The sequence below is a fragment of the Camelina sativa genome, chromosome 12 (genome assembly GCF_000633955.1).
Source record: "Camelina sativa cultivar DH55 chromosome 12, Cs, whole genome shotgun sequence".
Taxonomy (NCBI): domain Eukaryota; kingdom Viridiplantae; phylum Streptophyta; class Magnoliopsida; order Brassicales; family Brassicaceae; genus Camelina; species Camelina sativa.
The window spans coordinates 11,443,435-11,457,109 of record NC_025696.1 but is presented as its reverse complement, the minus strand read 5'-3'; the positions used below and the strand labels follow the sequence as shown (position 1 = coordinate 11,457,109).

General features: G+C 41.3%; 1 protein-coding gene across 1 annotated transcript; it reads left to right on the top strand.

The window, feature by feature from the left end:
- LOC104733408 (lysosomal aspartic protease-like) lies at nucleotides 7,054-10,936 on the top strand. Its single transcript, XM_010452985.1, has 8 exons — nucleotides 7,054-7,281; nucleotides 8,304-8,414; nucleotides 8,492-8,561; nucleotides 9,571-9,737; nucleotides 9,917-10,399; nucleotides 10,495-10,614; nucleotides 10,695-10,728; nucleotides 10,869-10,936. The coding sequence occupies exons 1-8, from the start codon at nucleotides 7,054-7,056 to the stop codon at nucleotides 10,934-10,936; spliced, it is 1,281 nt and encodes a 426-aa protein (XP_010451287.1).

Sequence of the window (13,675 nt, the reverse complement as noted above, 5' to 3'; positions counted from 1 at the left end):
CAGAAGACTATGAAATAGAGCAAAAGATGTTTGATGTGGAATTCAGTTATCTACCCACAGAGGTTAAAGTTGATTGTCTTCCTGTTGTATTGACAAATGATAGAGGTATGAAAAATTTTCTTGCATATCTGAAAAAGATAAACATGATTCGGTTGTGTGTTACATTTAAAAGAGTAGTTGATGGTGATAGGAGTAAAGTCCAGTTCGATCATGTATAAAAAACATGCATAAAAAAATATTTGAATCACGTACTCGAGATGCCTACTCCACTCTTCGAAACCATTCCATAGATCATCAGAAACGAAAGTCAACACCGCATCCGGTTCATCTTTACCCGGTTCAATTTCTCGATCCCTTTTGTTTTCTTAATTTGTCGAGACAAAGTCACAATTTCATTATTTTCTCAAGACCCATTACGAAAAATTAGGCCCACTAGACTTATTTTCTCAATTTTCCTTATTTTGATTTTTACTGATTTTAAAAATTCAGGAGACAAAAAAAAACAACAAATTTTATCTGAAAATATAACTAAGGGTATAATTGGCTATTTTTATATCCAAAACCCTATATAACCAAACTTTTCAAAAAAAAGTGTAGATGGCCAAATTTTTGGAAAAAAATCTTTTATTTATAATTTTCCCTTAAAAAATAGTATTTATTATTTTATTATTATTTAGATAAGAAACAATGGGGAGAGAATTACGTTGCAAATGCTCGAGCATTTTCATTAGACATGTTAAAGGAAGTGTCTTAGCATATAATTAAAAATGAAATATTAATATTGTGAAATAATTTTCTTGAAAGTGTGGGACACTAGGTGATGTGACCGAGGGTCGCGACTCCGGTACGGACGGAAGAAACGACTTCGGACAGAACTTCACTTGTGAAAGTTTCCTCGGATAAGGATGGAGGGTTCGAATCTATGGAAGATTCAAACAAGGGAAACGAGAAATGGCGAGATTCCAATGAGCCGTTTGTGAAATCGGTCGAAGGTTTCTATTGGATCGAGCGGATACGGCCGGATGGGTCGGATGCTATCAGATGAAAGCGATGGAAGCGACGATGGAAATGAGTGGAGATGGAACGATGAAGGACTCGAGAACTTGTGGGAGAGGACTCGAGGTTGCGAAGGTGGAACGATGGAAGTGAAGCGAGGGGAAAACGATATGTGGATCGAGTGACGACACAAGAGGTTTGGCTCTCCTCTTGATACGGTCACTAACAAGGTCGAACCCGGTTCGAGGCTTGTTAGGGTTTTCTCAAGGTTCAATCCCGGATTGAAGAAAGAGAAGAGTGAGACAAGTTTCAAGAATCTCTCTTGAGGAAAAGTTTTATTTTCATACAAGTCTAAGGAGGAACAAATGCTAAGAGAGAGTTTAAATACATTAGGTCAAGTGAGGGCTTAGGGACACGCGGATTCTTTATGATCCGCACAATCGTCCTTAGACGTGTTTACCTTGTAAATGGAACACGACGCCTCAATTGACTTTCAACGCAAAGCTCCCAACGTTCAAAAGCAAAAGAATCACAAGAGGAATATTCCCAAAGTTCAAATTTAAACCAAAGATAAGAGAGAAGAGAGTTAACCGCCTTGGCCTTGCGCAGGAAGCAACTTAGCCTTTGGCGTTGTGCACTTAGCTCCATGTCTCGTTAAAACCTTCTCCAGTAAACCCATTGGGAAAACCCAGAGTGAGGAAAAAGTGTACACTTCCTTGCTTAAGCGACTTGATCGTCTTCACTCTTGGGTAAGAGTAAAGACTAAGCGAATTGCGCCTTCGGAGTCTTCATGGGATGGTTGGTGTTGAGCGAATGACCGGACGAATAGGTTGAGCTGTTGCTTGGCCGCCTTCGCTGAGCTCTTGGAGCGTGTGGTGGCTCCGGGAAGGATTGCTGGAGCTTTGGCCGCGTCTGAGGCATCTTGGTCGGGCGTCTCAGTCGCGTCCGGCGTGTCTTGATCTTCTTGGCCGAGCTCGCGTCCTGCGATCACATCATTCCCTTCCCCTTGAAAAGGTTTTGTCCCCAAAACATCTCCGTCTTCACCTACATCAAACGGAACGAGGTCAGTGACATTGAAAGAGGTAGATGTACCAAACTCACCTGGAAGCTCGAGTCGGTAAGCATTGTCGTTGATCTTTTCAACGACTCAGAAAGGGCCATCTCCACGCGGGCTGAGCTTATCCTTTCGCTTCTGCTGGAACCTCTCTGGCCTTAAGTGAAGCCACACCCAATCGCCAGGCTTGAATAGCATCGGTTTACGGCCTCGGTTGAGAAAGCGTGCATATTGCTCGTTCCTTCGTTCGATGTTGGCTCGAACTTCTTCGTGCAACACCTTGACCATTTCAGCTCTTACGGCTCTGTCTTGATTCTCGACCTCGTTTGGTGGTATAGGGAGGAGATCCAATGGCGTTAATGGCTTGAATCTATATGCAACCTCGAACGATGACTTCTTTGTAAATGAGTGTACTGCCTGGTTGTACGCGAACTCGATAATCGGAATACACTCGAGCCAGGAGCCTTTGTTACTCGCAATTGCTGTTGACAACCTCCGTTTGGCCGTTGGTTTGAAGGTGAGCCGTGGTGGAGTAGAGGAGCTTCGTCCCGAGCTTTCGCCAAATAGTGCGCCAGAAATGACCGAGGAATTTTGGGTCTCGGTCAGATATGATAGTGCGCAGGACGCCATGGAGCCTGATGAGTTGACTAAAGAACAAGTTCGCCAGTTGCACGACGTCATAGTTCTTGTTGCACGGGATAAAATGGGCCATCTTCGAGAACCTGTCCACAACCACCATAATGCTATCTCTATGCGCTAAGAGAGGTAGGCCGAGGATAAAATCCATTGATAAATCGATCCAAGGCGCGGTTGAGACTGGTAAGGTCATGTAGAGGCCATGGGGGTGTGTTGTCGAGTTGGAGGCTCGACACACAATGCAACGACCACCATATTGTGCATCTTCGGCCAGTAGAAATGCTCTTGTAGCACGGCCAGCGTCTTGGTGATGCCGAAGTGACCTGATAAGCCTCCACTATGGGCTTCACGAACAAGCAAATCCCGGATAGATCCATTTGGTATGCACAGCCGTCGCCCTCTGAACAGAAAACCCTCATGAAGGTAGAATTAGGTGTAAATTCCCTTCCCATGGTTCTGGAAACAATCTCCAAACTCAGCGTCTCCAGCATATGCATCCTTGATGCTTTCAAAACCCAACACACGAGCGTCCATAGTAGTGATGAGAGCGTGTCGTCTTGACAAAGCATCGGCCACCACATTCTCTTTTCCCTTCTTGTACTTAATGACGTAAGGGAAAGATTCCACAAACTCCAACCACTTCGCATGACGTCTCTTGAGGTTGGTTTGGCCGCGGAGATGCTTCAAAGTTTCGTGATCGGTGTGAATCACAAACTCTCACGCCAATAGATAGTGTTGCCAAACCTCCATGGCACGAACGAGGGCGTATAACTCCTTGTCATACATCGGGTAGTTAAGCGTGGCTCCACTAAGCTTTTCACTGAAGTACGCCACGGGTTTGCCTCCTTGAGTCAAAACAGCTCCGACCCCGACTCTCGACGCATCGCACTCAACCTCAAAAGTTTTGTTGAAGTCAGGCAATGTGAGTAAGGGGGCTTGCGTGAGGCGTTTCTTGAGTTCGGTAAACGCCTTGTCTTGTTCTTCTCCCCAATGAAATTTGCTGTTCTTCTTGATCACAGAGGTGAGAGACGTGGCGACCGTACAGAAGTCTCCCACAAATCTCCAGTAAAAGCTTGCTAGGCCGTGGAACGACCAAACTTGAGTGACGCTTGTTGGCGTGGGCCACTCCTCTATCGCGCATATCTTCTTTCCATCAACTTTGATGTCCTGCGAACTCACAACAAAGCCTAAAAAGACCAATTCATCAGCAGCAAACACGCACTTTTCAATTTTGCGTAGAGTTGCTCTTCGCGGAGAGTAAACAAGACAGCCTCTAAGTGTTTAACATGATCGGTCAGACTAGCACTATACACTAGTATGTCATCAAAATAAACCACTACAAATTTATTGATAAACGACCTTGAAACATGGTTCATGAGACGCATAAAGGTAGAAGGGGCGTTAGAAAGACCGAATGGCATTACCAACCATTCATACAAACCCTGTTTCGTTTTGAAGGCCGTCTTCAACTCGTCGCCCTCCTTCATACGAACTTGATGGTAGCCGCTCTTCAAGTCGATCTTTGAGAAGACGCTGGCGCCACTTAGCTCGTCGAGCATATCATCAAGGCGTGGGATCGGATGTCGATATTTGATGGTGATGTTGTTGACGGCCCGGCAGTCAACGCACATATGCCATGATCCGTCCTTCTTGGGAACTAGGAGAACAGGGACAGCACACGGACTCAAGCTCTCTCGAACATATCCCTGTGCCATCAGCTCCTTGACTTGACGCTCAAGCTCCTTCGCCTTTTCGGGGTTGACTCGGTAGGTTGGCCGGTTCGGTAGTTGTGCTACTAGGACAAGATCGATCTGGTGCTCAATGCCTCTGATCGGTGGTAAGCCTTCGGGAAGCTCTTCGGGAAACACATCCGCGAAGCGCCTAAGGACATCGCGGATCACCTCCAGTAAGGCATCGATCGGACCTTCAAGACCTGAAAGCAACACATCTCGAAAAACCATCAATAACACTTGGCCAGAGTCCCTAATGGACTTTCTAACATCACCATATTGAACCAAAAAGTTCTTTTTATCGTTCGAGTCCTTAGACACCTTGTTTTGCATTTCATGCACTTGTGTGGGGCTCAAGGGTTTCAAGCAAATACGTTTGTTGTCATAAACGAAGAAATATTGGTTCGTGTGGCCGCAAATGCGTAGTGCGCTTATCAAACTGCCATGGACGCCCCAATAAGAGGTGGCTAGCTTGCATAGGTACTACATCACATAGGACTTGGTCCTTATATGGCCAGCGCTGAATGGGATCCTGACTTGTTCCTTTACATGGATCACGGTCTTATCATTTAACCATTTCAAACGATAAGGATGGGGGTGGTTTGTGGTTTCAAGAGAAAGTTTCTTGACAAGACTGGAACTTGCCACGTTAGTGCAAGAACCTCCGTCTATTATCAAGCCACAAACGCGACCACTTACAGTGCACCTCGTGTGGAAGATATTGTCGCGCTGATTGGCGTCGTTGGTGGCTACGCTTGCGTTCAGGATGCGGTGTATCATCAACAGCTCTCCGACTTCGGGTTCAGCAACAGCTTCCTCCAGTTAAGCCTCTCCTCGAATGTTCTCCTCGGTTTCCTCATCGTCGGACTCGATCTCGCCAGCCTCGGTCAGGATCATTGTCCATGCGTTTGGACACTCTCGAGCGTAGTGGCCTCACCCTTGACACTTGAAACACATAATGTCGCGGCTCCGGGCGTCGGTGGTGTTGCGTCGTGGATCTTGGCGCTCATTGGTGGCCGGCTCCCTTGGCTTAAATCTTGAGTCCGCACTGGTCGCCTTTGGCTTCTCTGGCAAACGGTTTGATGGTGACGCGTTAGGAGTCCAATTTGAAACTCCTTGTGTTCGGGCACGAGGCGCTCTTCTTCTTGATTTAATTCTCGATTTGCACTGAGAGGTGGAACAACTCTTCAAAAGTTTGATAGGGTTGGCGCTCGACTTTGCGCGGAATGCGTTCTTGCAATCCGTCCAAGAATTGAGCCATGAGAGACTCTTCGGAGTCATCGACTTGCAATCAGTTGCGCAAGTGCTCAAACTCTTCGTAATACTCCTCCACGGTTCGCGCGCCTTGCTAAGTCTCCGAAACTTCTTCTGGAGCTCGTGGTGTTAGTATGGAGGCACGTAGCGCCTTCGCATTTCCGCTTTCAAGACCTCCCAGACAGTGATAGGTCGGTCGCGGTTGCGTCGCTGCTCAGCTTCGAGTCGATCGCACCAGGTAAAGGCGTGATCGGTGAATTGAGCCACCGCATATTGGACCTTTTGCAACTCCGGATAGGCATGACAAGAGTATAAGTGCTCCATACGGCTTTCCCATTCAAGATAGGCCTCGGGGTCTGACTTTCCCGCGAACGTGGGTGCGATCATCTTGTGGTTCGGCTCGTGATGTCTTGGAGCTTCGTCGTACTGATCTTAGTAACGGTGTCGACGTCTAGGCCGCGGTTTGAAGTCCTCATCGGACTGGTCGCTCGCCGGCTCTCGTCAAGGTCGCCTTGCAGGTAAAGGATCTTTGCGAGGAGGGTTTAACAGTTCGATTCTGGTTAAACGCTCCGCGAGCTGTTCTAGGCCAGTTCGTAACACGGTGAGGCTGACTCCTATCTCGGGTGGTGCTGGTGGAACTTCTTCGGCCATCGTACGGACTACGGTGACGTGGCGCAGCTTCGCGGTGAAACATGAATTTAAACCTCGCAATAATAAACATAAAAAGCACACACGCGTGAGTTTCACTCGTTCAAGAGGACCACACACGATTTTGTTTCGTCAACAATGATTGAAGACAGCTATGACACATTCAAAACCTATGACTAAAACAAACAAAGCAAATGTAAAAGTGCAAAACGACAAGACTGCTTTATGACTCCAAATCAAAACGCGTAAACAAAAACACACTCCTAGCTTTATCGATCTAAAAGTGGACTCACAAGAACACAGACGAACAATAATATGAACACGATGAACAAAATCGAAAGCTAACACCCTAGACAAACAATAATAAACCGCAAACATACACAAATTTAAACAAGAACTCTAAAGGAACCTATGAAACGAAAAGATGCAAACTAAGCTACCAAACAAACAAAGATTGAAACTTTATAACGAAAGAGATGAGTTATGAAGCGAAACAACCTGACAGGAGCTTTTAAAGCTCTGATACCAAGCTGATGTGACCGAGGGTCGCGACTCCGGTACGGATGGAAGAAACGACTTCGGACAGAACTCGACTCGCGAAAGTTTCCTCGGACAAGGATTGAGGGTTCGAATCTATGGAAGATTCAAACGAGGGAAACGAGAAATGGCGAGATTCCAACGAGCCGTTTGTAAAATCGGTCGAAGGTTTCTATCGGATCGAGCGGATACGGCCGGATGGGTCGGATGCGGCTATCGGATGAAAGTGATGGAAGCGACGGTGGAAATGAGTGGAGATGGAATGATGAAGGACTCGAGAACTTGTGGAAGAGGACTCGAGGTTGCGAAAGTGGAACGATGGAAGTGAAGCGAGGGGGAAACGATAAGTGGATCGAGTCACGACACAAGAGGTTTGGCTCTCCTCTTGATACGGTCACTAACAAGGTCGAAACCAGTTTGAGGCTTGTTAGGGTTTTCTGGAGGGTCAATCCCGGATTGAAGAAAGAGAAGAGTGAGACAAGTTTCAAGAATCTCTCTTGAGGAAAAGTTTTATTTTCATACAAGTCTAAGGAGGAACAAATGCTAAGAGATAGTTTAAATACATTAGGTCAAGTGAGGGCTTAGGGACACGCAGATTCTTTATGATCCGCACAATCGTCCTTAGACGTGTTTCCCTTGTAAATGGAACACGTCGCCTCAATTGACTTTCAACGCAAAGCTCCCAACGTTCAAAAGCAAAAGAATCACAAGAGGAATATTCCCAAAGTTCAAATTTAAACCAAAGATAAGAGAGAAGAGAGTTAACCGCCTTGGCCTTGCGCGGGAAGCAACTTAGCCTTTGGCGTTGTGCACTTAGCTCCATGCCTCGTTAAAACCTTCTCCGGTAAACCCACTGAGAAAAATCCGGAGTGAGGAAAAAGAGTACACATCCTTGCTTAAGCGACTTGATCGTCTTCACTCTTGGGTAAGAGTGAAGACTAAGCGAATTGCGCCTTCGGAGTCTTCATGGGATGGCTGGTGTTGAGCAAATGACCGGACGAATAGGTTGAGCTGTTGCTTGGCCGCCTTCGCTGAGCTCTTGGAGCGTGTGGTGGATCCGGGAAGGATTGCTGGAGCTTTGGCCGCGTCCGAAGAGGTTGTTTTGGCTGCGTCCGAGGCATCTTGGTCGGGCGTCTCGGTCGCGTCCGGCGTGTCTTGGACTTCTTGGCCGAGCTCGTCTCCTGCGATCACATCACTAGGTCTAAAATGTTTTAGTGAAGACACTTTTATAATATTAATATTTTTTAATTAAACTTATGTAAAGACACCCATAAAAATTGTGCAATGGAAATGGTCTACGGGCTGCGAAACCCTAGTTGACTATCGGAGTACAAATACTGTTGGTCCAGAGGTAATAATAATAAATCTGTCCGTAAAGATTTTTAGATTGTCGCAAGGCACTTGTTAACATTCTTTCATTTTAATGTTATTTTTTTATGGTTTGATAGCCAAGATGGCAAGATCAATCGGACAATCGGAGGGGTATAATTATGAGACGTTGCCTGATATATGTCACCTTCACGATCGTCGGAAAGGCTTTCGTCCTCACACCGAATGATGTAAGTAGAATGTACGTACGTACGTACTATTTTATTATTTGTTACTTATTTTTCTCTGTTTGTTGTAATATATAAAGAGAGTGAAGAAATCAGAAAAAGAGAGTCAATGCACGAGTAGATTCGTGGGGATAGAAGATGGGAAAAAAGGTTCTGTTATCTGGTCAGTTTCCCATTTTAATCTTTTAACAAAAAAAAAAAAATAGTAAGAGAAGAGTGGAACAGTTCCGATACTAAACGAATGCACAGACATGAAAAAGCAAAGGTTACCATGAAAGATACGCTGAGATAGAATCAGTAGGCTAATTACCAGAACTCTTGAGAGTATGAAAAGTAAAAGTCACCTAAAGCTGCATGTCTTCCTATACTATACCATTTGTAGATCATTATTTGTAGATCATTATGAACGCCGTGATAGATCATTATGAACGCCGTGATAGAAAACCCAGGGTAATCCTATACCATTTCTCCAATACTATAAACAAAAGCAAAGTTTTAATGATAGATTCATCGAGATATCAAATTCAATCAAGCATAATCAGTAGTTTGTGAGTCCGAATTTATTGACCAAAGGTAGAGCCTACGCTTGCATAACAAGCGTGGAGATTGGTCGAATACTCTCCGATTGAGCAACCTCAGATTTGTCGATGCAATCGATCCATCTCCATGAGGGGCAAAACGTTACCCTCGCTGATCTATGTTGATTGAGGTAAGTTGCAAAGATGGAGGTACTAACACTTTTTTTTTTCATAAATTTAAAGTTGATTAACATATGATTTTATAAGATTTTCAAAAACCATCAATTGAATAAAAAGTGGTTAAGATCTACTAAAATACCATAAATTTCCCTAAATAGCTTTAAAAAAGAAGAAGCTGTAATTGCTCCTTTCAACTAGTTCTACATAATACAATGCATTGAGTTGAACAGAGAGCAGAAAAAAAAAACAAACAAACAAACGAAAGATGAATAGCCTAAAATTTGAAAGAGTTCTTATTGCATCTTTCCATCTCTTTCTCCTCCAGTTGTACGCAGGTTAATTAGCTAGATCCTTTCTTTGATAAAGTAGTTAGATCTTTAAGCTATAGTGAAGTTAGATATTTACATACTATATCCATTTTTGATACACTTATTTATACTTAACTCTCTTTAATTTTTTAGTGCAAGGAATAATCAGAATCGGGTTGACGATAGGTAATACGTCATACAACAAAAACGGAGTGGGGTTGGAGACTGAAATAGATGATATCAATTACGGAGATATAAAAATTGGTACTCCTAGGCAACGTTTCACAGTCGTGTTTGATACCGGAAGCAGTGATCTTTGGGTACCATCTGGAAATTGGCCGGGCGTGAAGCCTCGCAATCTTTACAAGTCGCCAAATTCTAGCACTTACAAACCAGATGGTAATTTTTTCAAATCTGCTTTTTCGTTTGTTTATAAATATAAATTAACCATCTATACTGTTTATATAGTCTACTGATCTAACATATTTGTGTATAATAGGAAAAAAATGCATCTATCAAATACGGGACAGGTGCTCTCACAGGCATTGTAAGCATTGACACTTTCGATGTTGGTGGAATTACAATAACCGATCAGCACTTTATAGAGGCTCGTTCTACTCCGGAAGGTGACCCGCTTCGAAAGTCAACCTTTGATGGTATACTGGGACTTGGGAGTCCTGAACTTTCTGTGACAAAAACTGTTCCTGTCTGGTATTCGATGATGAAACAAGGAAAGATTGAAAAGAAAATTTTCTCCATATGGCTTGGGAGGTCTAGAGACTCTGGAGCAGGAGGGGAGATAGTGCTCGGAGGCACAAACCGAGCTCATTATACGGGACAGCACACTTATGTTACCGTTATAGGGCATAGACACTCTTTCCAAATGAACAACATATTTGTCGGAAAAGCAGATACCAAAAGATGTTCAAGAGGCTGCAAAGTGTTTGTTGACTCGGGCACTACAAACATTACTGGTCCAACGGTACAAAAATAAAATAAGATAATACTTTGAAGAATTTTATATTAATTGTCGCACGATCAAAATTTTGTTTTTTAGTTGACGTAATTTGATTATAGGCTATGATCAAGGACATCAATGATAGAATCAAACTATCACCAGATTGCAAAAACTTCAAGAAGCTGCCTGATGTAACCTTTACAATAGGCGGAAGGAGTTTCTCAGTCCGTCCACGTGATGTAAGTTGAATGGGTGATATAATTTTTCTTTTTGCCTCCGTTTAGTTTAATTTCTCTGACTTGTTGACTATGTTTAACAGTATGTACGTCGGAAGAGTGATAATCTTTGCACAAGTATGTAGATTCGAGGGCGATGATAAAGTTAGTTTATGGTAAGTTTTGCATTTTTATTAATACCTTTACACGAACCTTTTGATTTTAAAAACACAAGAAAAAAAAAAGTTCTGTTAACTGTTTGTGTTTTGATTGGGTAGGATACTTGGCATGCCGTTCATTCGAGCCTTTCATACGGTGTATGACTACACGAAACCACCAAATGTGAATATTGGCTTTGCTCCGTCAGTTTAGATTCTTACTAGAACTAAGGGTTTGCGAATGTTTCTGATATGTATTGATTGATCATATACGAAAAGGATCACTAATCTAAGAATATAAATAAATTTAACCATCAAAGTATAATGGTCTTTTTATATTATTTTGTTTTTGTTAATTAAGTACACTGATCTTGAAATTTTAATATATGGCTAATAATATCTTGATATATATATATATATATATATATATTTTATTATATAAACCTTGGTTCTTAAAGTTAGTAACTCACCAGATCGTGACACGAGTTAATTTTAACGATCAGAGATCAAAGATAAAAACTCACTAGATTATGACACGTGTCAATTTTTACGATCAGGGATCAAAATTAGTAACTCACCAGATCGTGACACATGTCAATTTAAAAAAATTAGTAACTCACCAGATCGTGACACATGTTAATTTTAACGATCAGAGATCAAAGTTTAAAACTCACTAGATCATGACATGTGTTAATTTTAATGATCAGAGATCAAAGTTAGTAACTCATCATATCATGACACATGTCAATTTTAACGATCAGAAATCACAGTTTTCAAGCTTGGTAAAACAAAGCATAATATAATTGTAATCTTATTATATTAAAAAAACAACTAAATAAATATACTATGTGCGAACCATATCAAAGTTTCACTGTTACAAAGATTCTCAACCACTGCATGGTAAAATAAAGATACTATGTGCCATATAATTTAGCACATTAAATTTTATGTCTTTGTTTGCACCAAAAAAAATTATGTCTCTATGGTTAGCCAATTTCGGACACTGAGTACTATAACAAGATTTGTGAAGGCACATGCGAAAAAAAAAAGATCATGAATAACCGATTGGCAGTCTTAGGAAAAAAGCTTGAACAGAAGTATGAACTAATCTTTTTATTATATTAAAAGTCTTATTATATAAAGTTGGGTTTTAAAATTAGTCACATGAAGTATAATGATGAGATGTTGACACGTGCCAAAAATTATTATTTTTCAAAACAGCTAATTAAAAAAATAACATTAAATCTAAATAAAATTTAGATGTTTATCTAAAAAAATCTAAATCGAAAAGGAAAATTAACAAAACTAAGATTTTTTTCATTGTACGCTACTTATATTATACATGTTTTTTAAATAAGATTTTGACATGTAAAAAGAAAAAAGTAAATCACTAAGCATGTATATTATTATTAATAAATTATGTCAAAAGAATTATTGTTTAAAAAGAGTTATGTCAAAAGAGTTATTGTTTTTGAAACATAATAGGACAGCTAATTAAGAAAATAATATTATATCTACATAGCATCACATGTTTATATCGAAAACTTTGATCTTTGATCTTTTTTTGATATAATTTTGCCGATCTATTGCGTGAGTCTTTGATTCATGCAGGTTTTTCAATGGAAGCTATCAGATGCAATGAAATGAAATCGAAGTATATAATGCTCACTAATTTAATCAAGGATGGAGACACTGATGGAGGTTCCAAAAGTTATTCTACAGTTAGTCGCATTATAATTTTGGAAGATAAGTTGGTGGTTGATGTTTATGGTCAAAATTTAGAGTTTTCTTTTCTCAATAATGTTGATGATTCCGGTACTGAAACAAGAGCTGCTTGATCGAGTTATTGAGAAGCGGTTTCAAATTTGAGAAGTTGGAACGGTATACCATTTTAAAATTGGTTTATAACCGGATTTATGTGGTTTTCTATCAGATTAGGTTTGTAAACCGTTTAAACCAAGTATATGAAGAAATATATGAGAACTTTTGATTCGAGTAAAAATAAGTTGAGAATTTATGATTTGAGAATATTTGAGACGAGGTCATACTTTAAGTTGTTTTGGTACAATTGGATACTTCTGAAAAGTAATTAGGTCGTTGATCCTTAACGTGATTATGACATATGTCATGTTTTGGATTGTATATAAAGTTTCTATTTTGTATATCTGAATTATCTAAGACTTATTGAAACAACCCTTCTTTTTTTTTTTTTTACCTTAATTTACTAGTGGTCCCATACCCACTAACATCCTAACAACAATCAATAACCGTGGATAACCAAATAAAACAATTCCAATAATATTCCAACATAAATAATCCGATAACATCATAATCCAAACAAAGAAATAACCAAAAGCTAACATCCTACAATGTTCCAATGACTTAATCTAGCAACCTAACATCAGCTAGACCACAATCAATCAAGCCTCTAGAACATCCTCCTCCTCATTGCCTTTGATTCCACGATCACACTTTTCCTTTACCTGCACACCACAAACAACAATTGAGATGCGTAAGTATTATCATAAATACTTAGTGAGGCCGTCCTCCCATCTACTAGGTTATACACACAAGCATATGAGACCCTCAAGTTTAAGCAAAACAAACAACACACAACAATACATCAAACCAGGAAAAACAAGTCTCGGCGGAGACCAGTGTCGACCGATGCCTCACGGTGTCGATCGGTGCTACAAACAATGGTGTCGACCAATGCTAAACGGTGTCGACCGATGCCCTTCCAAATGGTGTCGACCGATGCTTCCTGGTGTCGATTGATGCCTCTTCTGCAGACACGATCTGCGCGAATCCGAACATCGGACTCTCCTTCCCAATCATCTCGAATCCGTCTCAAACTCACCCAATGACCTCGGAAATCACTAGGAATCACAAAAGCAACGAACCCAAGCAACAAAACAACACAAACA

Bases quoted from the DNA above. Each gene is read 5' to 3' on its own strand.
- LOC104733408 (XM_010452985.1), top strand. From the start codon at position 7,054: ATGGGTCGGATGCGGCTATCGGATGAAAGTGATGGAAGCGACGGTGGA. The intron at 8,562-9,570 runs GTTCTGTTATCT...TTAATTTTTTAG, and splicing joins GATAGAAGATGGGAAAAAAG to TGCAAGGAATAATCAGAATC. The intron at 10,729-10,868 runs GTATGTAGATTC...TTGATTGGGTAG, and splicing joins GAGTGATAATCTTTGCACAA to GATACTTGGCATGCCGTTCA.